The sequence below is a fragment of the Suncus etruscus genome, chromosome 16 (assembly GCF_024139225.1).
Source record: "Suncus etruscus isolate mSunEtr1 chromosome 16, mSunEtr1.pri.cur, whole genome shotgun sequence".
Classification (NCBI taxonomy): Eukaryota; Metazoa; Chordata; class Mammalia; order Eulipotyphla; family Soricidae; genus Suncus; species Suncus etruscus.
In genome coordinates, this window is record NC_064863.1 from 76,111,535 (window position 1) to 76,124,185 (window position 12,651).

The 12,651-nt window shown below is 35.7% G+C and overlaps 1 protein-coding gene across 1 annotated transcript in view; it reads left to right on the plus strand.

Moving 5' to 3' along the window:
* The window catches only part of PTPN13 (protein tyrosine phosphatase non-receptor type 13), a 196,595-nt gene that overhangs the window by 140,607 nt on the left and 43,337 nt on the right, over positions 1-12,651 (plus strand). Inside the window, exons 23-31 of the mRNA XM_049789778.1 lie at positions 774-1,237; positions 2,694-2,840; positions 3,951-4,044; positions 7,438-7,523; positions 8,182-8,344; positions 9,597-9,811; positions 10,138-10,236; positions 10,802-11,166; positions 11,705-11,888. Of these exons, the coding sequence (XP_049645735.1) occupies positions 774-1,237; positions 2,694-2,840; positions 3,951-4,044; positions 7,438-7,523; positions 8,182-8,344; positions 9,597-9,811; positions 10,138-10,236; positions 10,802-11,166; positions 11,705-11,888 (1,817 nt within the window). The remainder of the gene's footprint in view (positions 1-773; positions 1,238-2,693; positions 2,841-3,950; positions 4,045-7,437; positions 7,524-8,181; positions 8,345-9,596; positions 9,812-10,137; positions 10,237-10,801; positions 11,167-11,704; positions 11,889-12,651) is intronic.

The following is a 12,651-nucleotide window of genomic DNA, read 5'->3' on the forward strand; positions in this document are numbered from 1 at the left end:
AGAAGGAACCACTATGGCAATGATAGTTGGAAATGATCACTGTGGACAGTAATGGGCAGTGAAGATAAAGTGATATGCACAGTACCCTTTCATTAACATCTGAGTTCATTTATACATATATATATATATATGTGTGTGTGTGTGTGTGTGTGTGTGTGTATCTAAAACTTTCTTCAGTATCATTTGATTAAAGTTCAAAATACAGAAGGTTGGAAAATGTTGAACCAAGTAATGGAGCCAAGGAGATGGCTCAAAGGGATTAAGTACATGCTTTGCATACAAGTCCCCTATTCACCCCTGATCTCAGGTACATATGGTCCCCAAAAGAGAACTCCATGGCTCTGCAAGGTGTGGCCACAAACAAACAAAAAAGAACAAAAGTATTAAATAAGGGACAAGACTTTTGGAGACACAGATCTCAGATTATATTAAGGTGTGGGGCTTAAAAATATCTTCCTAAAGAAAGTTGCTTGAATTAGATCTGGGTGGATAGAAATGGAAAGGAAGGCAAAGGTTACACTTTTTAGTAGAAGTTACTTCACCATAAGACAATGTCGACACAAAGGAAACAAAAGGCATCTATTTCTTGAGTCCCTTTGGTGGCTCCAGGGCCAGGTAAGGTATGGTGCATGAGCAAAGCTCTCCTATTAATCACCTAGAACATATATGTTCTATATATATATATATATATATATGTATGTATATGTATATGTGGAAGTACCAGCATGTATGTTGCTAAGTTGTCAATGACTTTGATGGCTTTTGTCTTGTAGTGCCTTCTACTTCTATGCACATTACCAACGGCATGAAAAACTACATGAAGAAAGCTTCCTGTATGCAGGATGGTGCTATTGATTCTTCTGAGAGTCATCGCTGGCCATGCAGCACCCCAAGGCATATATCAGAAAACTCCTGTGGCCTCGCTGGAGGCCTTCGGGAAGGAAGCTTGAGTTCTCAAGATTCTCGAACTGAAAGTGCCAGCCTGTCCCAGAGTCACTTCAATGGTTTCTTTGCCAGCTTTGTTGGTGACCGAAGCTGGCAGGAATCAAAGCATAGCAGCCCTTCCTCAACCATGATAACCAAAGCCACTGAGAAAAAGAGGACTTCTCTTGGGAGTAACCAAAGCCATGTTAAAATACCTGGTGTTTCTGATGTGACCGGTTATTCTGACCGTGGAGATTCAGACATGGATGAAGCTACTTATTCCAACAGTTTGGATCATCAAACGCCAAAAAAGGCATAGTTTGATTTGAATTTTTGTTTTTCATTTAACAAAGCAAGCAAATTACTAAATACAATAATCTATTATAAACTGCTCCCAATCACACTGTAAAGAAGGAATAGTTTATATACAGTGCTACTAACTGCTACTGCATTTGATACTAACTTTCAGAGAAATTAGCAGCTTTGAGTACTAAAACAGCTTTTATTTGGGTAACTTGCTACCCAATAACACAGAGGGCTAAATAAACAGATTTATTCTGCTAATAGCTTAGTAAATGTATATATTAATAAGAGAACATATATAAGAATATTGTTCCTAAGGAATTGCTAATATACACTTTTTGAGGATCTGAATCTATACTAAGAGTAGTAACATCAGGACCAGGAGATAGTACAAAAAACTAGAGCACATGCCCTGCATGTGTGAGCCCAGGATTATATCCCTGTCCCTTGTATGCCTCCTTGAGTATCACTGGGAGTGGCCCTAAGTACTCTCAAGTGTGACCAGTAAGTAACTAGCACAGAAAAATTATTGACTTCCTCAAAACGAGTGTTTAAACTCAAATTCACAAGCAAAATTAGAAAAGAACATAAGTCCATTAGTCCTTGAAAACCAGCATTTATCATAAGAGGGTTATGCCATTACAAATGAGGCTTAGACGTTGTCTTCGTCCATGTTTATATTGGATTTCTAAACATAAGCAAAGTTGACATGACACGTTCTCATTTTATTTTCTAATTATTTTATTTAACACTGGTTACAAGGTTGTTCATAATACAGTTGTTTTTATTTTCATGGTTAAAGTTGTTCATTATTTAGTCCTACAATATACAACACCCTTAATCGTTCCCATTTCCCATCAGTGTCCAGTTTCCCTACCACCCTCTCCTATGACGTCTCCCCAGCCTGACTTTCTCATTTTAGAGACCCAAGTTAATTTGACTGCTTGATGTGTTTTTATTTTTTTTATTTAATGTACAAGTGTTAGTTTAATTTTTTAATATAATTTTTATTTTGATCATAGTGGCTTACATATTGTTGACATTAATATTTTAGGTACATATTTACATAAAATCAGGTGGGATACCCATCACCAATTTGTCCTCTGTACACCTTCGTTTTTGTCCTACCTCCCATATCCTCTTCCCAAAAAGACTTTATAAAGTTGCATTAGCAATATAAAAAAGGATTATAAATAAGCCAATTCTGAACTGAGGACCTAGCATTCCTCTGCTAAATCAGGCCATTTGACCCAAAGCAAGCCCTTCAATCTCTAGACTTAGTTTCCTCAACCATATCATTGAATTAATTAGATGATCTCTGGGATCTCTCCAAGCTCTCATGTTCTTTGAACCACTCTAATACCATGTTTTTTCTTAATATTTCAAAAAGAACACTATTTTTTTTTCAAAAAAATACTAATCTTTTGATTCTAACAAGAAATACTTTTTTGTTTTTCTTTGTTAAGGAATCTTCTTCCTCAATGAATACATCCAACAAAATGAATTTTAAAACTTTTCCTTCATCACCTCCTAAACCTGGAGATATCTTTGAGGTTGAGCTGGCTAAAAATGATAACAGCTTGGGAATAAGTGTCACGGTACTGTTTGACAAGGTTTTCAAATATTTTCTCTTCTCCATTTCCGCAGCTGTTGGATACCAACTTAGTAACTGAATTACTTTGCTTTAAAAGGGAAACTTTTCAAATATTTCTGAAATTAAAATTTGAATTATACTCTAAATTTTTTATATTTGAGCTTGCTCATTACTTTTCCCTGTGGTTTAAAAATATTTTTTAAAACCCTCATAGATTTCATACTTGCTTATTTTGGAAAAAAAAAACCTTCAAATATGAAATAATTATATTTCCTTTATATATATTTGATACCTTCTGGAGAAACAGATTAACATTTTAACCTGCATCATAAGTAAACCTTAGTCTAATTTTTTTGCTCTTTTTCCCATAATATATTATACCTTGGGAATATGATCAGTATTTTTAAATTAGAGGTTCTCAAGGTCTTTTAAGGTAGTTAAAGATGAACATAGACACTTGATAACGTTCTGTTAGAATCCTATTTGTAAACATATAACTGTCTTATTGTTTTTCAAAGCTTTTTAGAAATCTGGTCAAAGTAGCTCAAGCAACATATGGAGATCGAAAAGAATACCTGATTTTTGTAACATGTTAAAAATATTGTAAACTTGTTTTCCCTCTTTCTTTTAACTTTTTGGAAAAGATTTTTATATTCCTCTTGTGAAGGGAAATAAGAGTTGTATGCCATAAGAAATAGATAAATATCCACTAGATCTTACCAGTAGTCTCAAAACATTTCTCAACTAACCTATTAAAAAGAAAAAAATGTTCCCTTAACTTGATATTTGCTTTTAGAATATCACATACAGTTTCATATGCTGTTATTTATTTTCTTGTACACTCTCACTTATTTTGTAATTCGCATTCTGCTTGCTTTTAATGCATGGTGTAGACTTAGCAAGAAAGATCAGTTCCTTAGTAAAGACCTTGTTATTTTCTAAAAGTTTGCCTAAAAACATAGCTACTTTGACATTTGGAACACTTAGAAATTTTCATGAATATTGAAGTAATTGTGCCAGCTAACACGCTGATGCCTTGGCTCATGAATGCTTTCTAGCTCTTAGATTTGAAAGGTGAAATGCAGACTTTTCCATAATAAAAATATCTTATTTGTCTTTTTATTCTTAGGGAGGTGTGAATACCAATGTCAGGCATGGTGGCATTTATGTGAAAGCCGTTATACCCAAGGGAGCAGCAGAATCTGATGGGAGAATTCACAAAGGTATATAGCATTTTTCTGTGTGCAGAAATGATATATAGGATTAGCTCTTCAACAAATAAGGAATTAGAAAGTCAACATAGGCCTTCAAATAATCTGTACTGTAAAATAAGAATATATGTAATTTGAGGAGGACAGTTGGTTTGGGGGCCACATCTGCAGGGCTCAGGGCTTACTCCTTCTTTGTTCAGGTATCACTCCTGGTAGGACTCAGGGGACCATAAGCACTTCTGGGGATTAAATGCAGGTCATCTGTGCACATGGCAAGTGCCCTGCAACAGCGTTTTTCAACCACTGTGCCATGGCACCCTAGTGGGCTGTGAGATATTGTCTGGTGTGCCGTGGGAAAAATACCAATTCCATCCATAATATGCGGCTTCAGCTCACAAATAGACCAGTCATTAGATTATTTCATAATAAGGTAATTATAAAATAATTTCTTGGTGTTTGATTCCTATTCAAGAGAATTACTTTATATATAGTCAATATAGACACAGTGTTAATTTTTTTTTTTTTTTGGTTTTTGGGCCACCCCGGCGTTGCTCAGGGGTTACTCCTGGCTGTCTGCTCAGAAATAGCTCCTGGCAGGCACAGGGGACCATATGGGACACCGGGATTCGAACCAACCACCTTTGGTCCTGGACCGGCTGTTTGCAAGGCAAACGCCATTGTATTGTATTATCTCTCCGGGCTCAGTGTTAAATTTTTTTAACATTTTCTAATGGTGGTGTGTCTTGGGATTTTTTTTTTTCATGAAATAAGTATGTCTTTGCACAAAAAGGTTGAAAAACACTGCCCTACCTCATGTATTATATCTCTGGCACCTATACAATTGTTTTAAAACTTAATTGTTTAATAAATGTACTTGTTACTATTCCAAATTTTTTTTCTTTTTTTTTTTTTTTTTTTTTTGTGTGTGTGATTTTGGGATCACACCCATTGATGCTCCTGGGGTTACTCTTGGCTATGTGCTCAGAAATTGCTCCTGGCTTGGCGTGGACCATATGGGATGCTGGGAGATCAAACCGAGGTCCGTCCTAGGCTAGCGCTTGCAAGGCAGGCGTCTTACCTCTAGCGCCACTGTTCCGGCCCTGAAACTTCCATTTTTCTACTTATTTTCTAGTACTAGATGATACCTTGATGGTGTTTTAGTTCATGTTTTGTACTATGAAGCATTTTACTGACAATGAGAAACAAATGAGATTTTTGTTAAAAAAAACAAACAAAAAAAAAACACTTAATTTTGGTTTCTAATAGGATTTAACTAAGAACTTCCTCCAGTCCACTTCAGTTTTATAGTTTAGTGTAGCTTTTTTCATGTAATAAGTTGATTTAATCATCTATACAGTATCCTGTTCTTTTTTTTGGGGGGGGGGTCACACCCGGCGGTGCTCAGGGGTTACTCCTGGCTGTCTGCTCAGAAATAGCTCCTGGCAGGCACAGGGGACCATATGGGACACCGAGATTCGAACCAACCACCTTAGGTCCTGGATCGGCTGCTTGCAAGGCAAACGCCACTGTGCTGTCTCTCCGGGCCCTACAGTATCTTGTTCTAAGATTAATTATAAACATAAGAAAAATCAAATACATATAAAAGAAGTCACCTTAGATACCATTCATCCAGCCTTGAAATCTGGATCCCAGACAAAGGATTGGCACAGCTCTTCACAACAGCTACAGGAAACAAACTCCATCTGAGCCAGCCTTAATACTGCGGGTTCAACAACAAGGGCCAGCTCTAACATGATATCCTGACAATGAGGAAAATGCGAACAACTTGTCCTGAGAGCAGATTAGCATACCTTACCAGCTAACGACAAGACAAAACCAGAAGACGCGGCACCATTTGGTAGGCCCAAAAGCCAAGATCGTGACTTACAGATGACTGGCTACTAGAACCACGACCAGACAGTATACACCTTGGGCCCAATATAAAAGCCCTAGTTCAGGGTTTGCACTATGACTTGCACAATAATCATGATCCCTAGTCCCAAAGGTCTGACAGAGACAACTGCAACAGAATGGGGCTTCTGGAAGCACAAAGAAAGATGCTATCCTAGGAGCCATCCTAGGTTCAGTGCAAAGACCAAGATCACCAACCACAGAAGATGGATTAAAACGACACTGAGGCAACAGAACCTCTAGAACCACAAAGACTGACTTCATCATAAGTCCCACCTCAGGATCTGTGCAGATACGGAGACCTCTACACACAGAGCTCTGATTGTATCACCCTGGACAGAGCAGAAGTCTTCCACACACACAAAAAAAAACACCACCGGGAGAATAAATGATCCTGAGCAAAGTCTAGAGCTGATCCCATGACAGTATACTCCAAGGACGGAGAAACCCCATATTTCTTAGGCCAAGTGAATTCCTTTTAGAATGACCCCAATATTTACTGTGCCAGGGCAGGAGGGGAAAAAACAAAAATACAAAAACCACAAAACCTTGGTTATTTCATATATACATATATTTTTCCCTTCATTTATTATTGTTATTATTATTTTTATATACCTATCTATTTTGGTCGATTTCTCTGTTTGGGTGTGACTACTGAAATCGTGGTCCCCAATTATACTTATTTTTTTTCTCTCTTCTTTTCTCTTCTTTCGTTATGTGCTATGCCATGTTTCTTATTTCAAGACCATGGCGTGTTTTTGGTTTGTTTGTTTGGTTTGTGGGTGTTTGTTTTGTTTTGTTTTGCTTTGTTTTTCATCTGTTTTTTTTTTTTTTTTTTTTTTTTTTTGTGGTGCTTACCGATATAGATGGAGTCCCCACTGGATAATTGACTCTTTTTTTTGGTACTGGTGGAGTGTTTCAACTTCTTTTTCTCCTTCATCTCCCAAATCGATGATGAGAGCCTCTAGAAGGATTCCATCTATTTTTGGAGTATTAGACTCTTACCCCAGTTTATTTATCTTCTCTTTTTCAGGCAAAATCATGCAACTTGAATTAGCTAGTCCTGCCTACAATTAGAGGGGGAGATAAGGGAGGCATTAAGACCAAACAGGGGCAAGACTACTAAGTAGTGGGTTGGATACAGAGGGGACCACATATTCTAGCCGCCCTGGGGGTGAGGGAAGAGGAAATGGGAGGTAGGACAAAAACAGAGGTGTAGGGAGGACAAATTGGTGATGGGAATCCCCCCTGATTTTATGTAAATATGTACCTAAAATGTTATTGTCAACAATATGTAAGACACTATGATCAAAATAAAAATTATATATATTAAAAAAAAAAAAAAAAAAAAAAAAAAAAAGAAGTCACCTTATTTTTTCAAGAATCAACCATGAATCTTTCCTCAATAGATTAATACAAAACAAAACCAAGCATTAAAACACATGTAGAATTTTTGTTTCATTGTTAACATTTTTCATAATTACTGCCTAATAGGTGATCGTGTCTTGGCTGTAAATGGAGTTAGTCTGGAAGGAGCTACACATAAGCAAGCTGTGGAAACACTGAGAAATACGGGACAGGTAATAATTATTGCTCCAAACATAGGAAGCCTTGGAAAACTATAGTAATAAATAGCATATAAAATAAAAAATTTTAAGTCAAGATACCAAGATTAATCTTTATAAACATTTTGGTATTTTTTTTCTTCCAAATTGAGACCAATATTATGGTAAATAGTTTCTCCTAAAGAAAAAGACCCCTTACATTTAGCATAATATTAACAAAGAGCTCTGGCAGGAGAAAGAGTGGAATACATTTTACATTTTTTATAAGTATATGAAGTTCTAGTGAGTTTTATTCCTAGTCATTCTTTAGCCCAAATAGCCCAAAGTCTTTAATTCATTTTGTTCTAATACAATTTTAAGGAGGAATTTTAACAAATTACTAATAATGCTCTTAAGTTATGTTACATTGATAATTTTATTCTAATGCCCAAATCTTTTACTACACTGTTTTAATGATTTTTATCTTGATCATTTATTTTTAATAGAAAATAATTAAAATTTTATTTTAAAATTTTTAAGTTCTTGTTTTAAATTCTATTTTTTTCTTCTACCTAGTTTAATAAACCAGCTAATTACTTTTTTTAGTATCATCAATTGTTCAAAGCCCCCTAAATGTATATGTTTTATTATCATTCTTCTTAACTAATTAATTAATGACTATTCCTTTGTGCAGGTGGTTCATCTGTTGTTAGAAAAGGGACAGTCTTTATCATCCAAAGACCATGTCCCTGTCAGCCCACAGTGCATGCTTTCAGATCAGGACACCCAAGGCAACACTCCAGAAAAAATGGTGAAAAAAATGACTCCTGTCAAAGACTACAGTTTTGTCACTGAAGGTTAGCCTAGAAGATTGTTATATTAGCTCTCAATTCTTCCTGGCTTATTTAAGATTTGAGTTGTACTTGCTAGGACAGTATTCATGTCTGAGTTTCTTTAACTATATTTGCCAAGGATAAATGGCCATCTGATTCAACATAATCATAAATTTTTTAAACAGGCATATACTTGCTATTTATAGGATCTGAAATATGTTGAATAATCTGGATATTGAGTTGGGCATCAAATAAATTGTAGTCACTTCATAGTGTCTAAAATAGCTATAAAAGTAAAAATAAATTTTGTAAAAGAAAAAGAAATAAAAATAGTGTTGAGAATGTTCAAACCCATATAAAAATTTAGCTCTTACATTTTCTATTTTACTGTTTAATTTTATGGACATCACTCTAAAATCTTGATCAAACTTTGACTAGCCTTTGACTTACCACTATTGTAATAAAATGATAAGATAAAGGATGTCAGAGTGATAACCTTATCAGACTGTATGTTGATAATATAGAAGTACTCTTTAGATTCCTTTTAACTGCCTTTCATGAGTAGGAGCATTCTCTGCTTTATGAAATAAGTGAGAAATAGACAATATAATTATTCTTTTGTCTTAATATAAGCCCTTATTTTATCTTCAAAATATGAGCCACTCAGAATTAGTGTCAAAAATAATAAGAAAAAATAACCTTAGATTGTTCCTGATCATATAAAATAAAATTACCATTTCTTCTTTATCTCACTGTTCTATATCCTTTATGACTTTCTTTACATTTATTTTATTCTTTTCCTTTTGTTGCTAAGAATTTTTTATAGACCATTGTAATTTACTGGAAGTTAATGTGTTACATGTTTAAAAATTAGAATGGCATCTGGTTTTTTATACATACTCCTTTTAACATTTGTTTTGCTTTTCTTATCTTCCCTTGTCCAAATGTTTCTAATTTCTCTCACTCTTCTTTCTCCTTTCCTAAATTTCCCCCTATTTCTTTTATTCTCCAGTTTTTTTTAACACATGGATGAAAGCATAACTTCTGTTTTCAGAGCCCTAATTCAGAAACATTTTTTTCAGGTAACTTAGAGTTTATCTATCTAATGTATGAATTAGGATTGAGTATAGAATAAGAGAACAGTAAGTACATACAAAGCTTATAAATAATGTAGGGAAACAGGCTTTTTATGTATGTCTAGAAGTACTGAGGTTTGTGTATCCAAATATATATAGCATGTTAAGAAAATTTAACTCTTTTATAATTTTTTCTCCAGAAAATACATTTGAGGTGAAGTTATATAAAAATAGCTCAGGACTTGGATTCAGTTTTTCTCGAGAAGATAATCTTATACCCAAGGAAATGAATACCAGCATAGTACGAGTTAAAAAGCTCTTTCCTGGACAGCCAGCAGCAGAAAGCAAAAGAATTTATGTAGGAGATGTTATCTTGAAAGTGAATGGAGCCTCTTTGAAAGGATTGTCCCAACAGGTCAGCCACAGCTTGTAGTGATGATTTGTGTTGTTGTTGTTGTTGTTGTTGTTGTTGTTTGATTTTTGGGCATACCCAGGTGGTATGCCTGGCTCTGCACTCAGAATTTACTCCTGTTAGGCTCAAGGGTTGCTGGAGATTGAAGCTAGGTTGGTTGTGTGCCAGGCAATACTGTGCTATCTTTCTGGACCATTAAGGAAAGATTTTTAAATCTTGTATTAAATTTTTAAATAAATTTTTATATAAATTTTTAAATATTGATTTTCAGCATGGTTTCAGAATGCCAATTTAACCATTTCTTCGTTTGTAATTTATGGTTATCCCAGGAAGTTATATCTGCTCTCAGAGGAACATCTCCAGAAGTATCTTTGCTTCTCTGTAGACCTCCACCTGGTGTGCTTCCTGAAATTGACAACACTTTTTTGGTAAGATCTTTGAAAAATCATTTATATATTTTTCACAGTTTTTGTTATTTATGATTTTTTTTTGCGTGGAAGCCCACGCAGGATTTACTTCTGACTGGCAGACTCAAGGATAGGCTGAAGGCAAGGTAGGACTTTATCCTCTATGTTATATTTCTGACCCCATTTGTATTTTAACAGAATATCACTTGAGTAGAGTTCATTTCAACTGTAGTACTGTCATTACTGGTAATGTCCTAATTGAAGTGTATAAAATTGTATGTTTGATCCTCTGTGTGCTTTCTATATTTGGAAATAAAATAATTCAATTCATGGCTAGGGATATATAGTTCAGTGATAGAATGCCTGCTTTACATTTTTAAATATAATATAAAATAAATATTATATTATAAATATTTATAATATAAATATACAATAATATATTAATTTATTTATAATAAATAAATAGTAACATTTATAATACAAATATTATAAGCATGACTTTTTAAAAACATTCACCATCTTTATTTTCAATTAAGTGTTCAAATCTGTTATCACATTTTAATCTGTATAAATGTGTTCATTGCAGACCCCTTTACACTCTCCAGCACAAGTATTTCTAAACAACAGTAAAGAGCCTTCTCAGTCAGTGAATGTGGAACAAGGCACTAGCTCAGATGAAAATGAAATATCTGACAAAAGCCAGAAACAATGTGCATCTCCATCCAGACGAGCCAGTGATAGTGACAGTACTGGGAGTGGCAAAGAAGGCCCTGTGAACTCTCTAGAAGCGACACCAAATACAAATTGGAGTTCAGCTTCACCTAAAACTTCAGGCAGTGTGCTCTCCCCAGGGCATAATGAACTTGAAGCATCCAAGAATCAAGAAGATACTATTTGTACCATGTTTTACAGTCCACAAAAAACACCCAATAAAACTGAATTTGAGAACAGGTATGTCAATATAATGTGTTCCATTCAAGCAACTGGTTGTTGTTGAGAACCAAAGCAGTAACTTGGCATTCTCTCAGTGTGAAACGTGTCCGTAAGTGAAGACCACAGTTGTTAGAGGAGGGAGCTTTTGGAATTCAGGTCTCAAAGCTGTGACCTATGACCTATGGTTTCACCAAGCAAACCTTTGTGGGTCTAGCTATTCTGCCTAAGGCTGTTTCTGGTTAACTGGGTTTCTGGTAACATTAACTTCCGCTATAAACGAACAACTAGAAATCTAAAGTCTATTTACCTAACAGGACTTTTAAGTGTATGTTGTTAAAGATCTTCAAATTAGCACCTAAACAGGAATAAATGACAACATATGACAAGTCTAAAATAAATTTAGAATCAGGCAAGAATAAGAAGCAGACCAATAAAAAAAAAAAAATGTAGCAAGGATCAGATAAAAGTACTCAATGGACTTTTTTCTCTGTTTAGCACAAACATTCTGGACTTACTTTACAGAGTATCTGAAAATATCTTTGTTTTTTTGTCCCAGCAATACCCTTCCTTCCACTCCACAATGGAATGTGACTCCTGGGCAAAGCAGTCAGACCAGTGCAGAATCTGATACCTGTCACTCAGTGGCTAAATATCAGACCCATCAGACTTCAGAACTAAGTAGACAAGAAAGCTTGAAATTTTCTAAAACTGACTTGGAAAACCCCCTTGAAGACGAGCTGGTGAGTTGCTTCTCTGTATTAAAAAAGCTCCACGGCTGTACCTGGAATCTATTATGCTGAGTGAAATGAGTCAGAGGGAGAGAGATCGAAACAGAATAGTCTCACTCATAAATGAGCTTTAAGAAAAACAAAAAGACATTATTGTAATAATGCCCAGAGACAACAGAAATGAGGGCTGGACAAACTGGCTCTTTTTTTTTTTTTTGGTGTTTGGGTCACACCCAGCGGTGCTCAGGGGTTACTCCTGGCTGTCTGCTCAGAAATAGCTCCTGGGTTACTCCCGGCTGTCTGCTCAGAAATAGCTCCTGGCAGGCACGGGGGACCATATGGGACACCGGGATTCAAACCAACCACCTTAGGTTCTGGATCGGCTGCTTGCAAGGCAAGCACCACTGTGCTATCTCTCCGGGCCCCAGACTGGCTCTTGATTGAAGCTCACTACATAGAGTGGTGAGTTTAGTTAGAGAGATGACTACACTATCTCTCATGACAATGTTAATGAGTTAGAAAAGTGGAATGCCTGCCTCAAATACAGGCAGGGGGTGGAGAAGTAGGGAGATGGGGGGCACTCGTGGTGGGAAGGTTGCCCTGGTGAAGGGGGGGGTGTTCTTTTTGTGACTGAAACCCAACTACAATGTCTATAATCATGGTGCTTAAATAAAGAAAAAAATAAAATACAGATATTCCTCGCTTAACAACCAAGTTTCGTTTGGTCGTTAAGCTAATTGGTCATTAAGTGAGGAACTGCATGTACTGTATACAG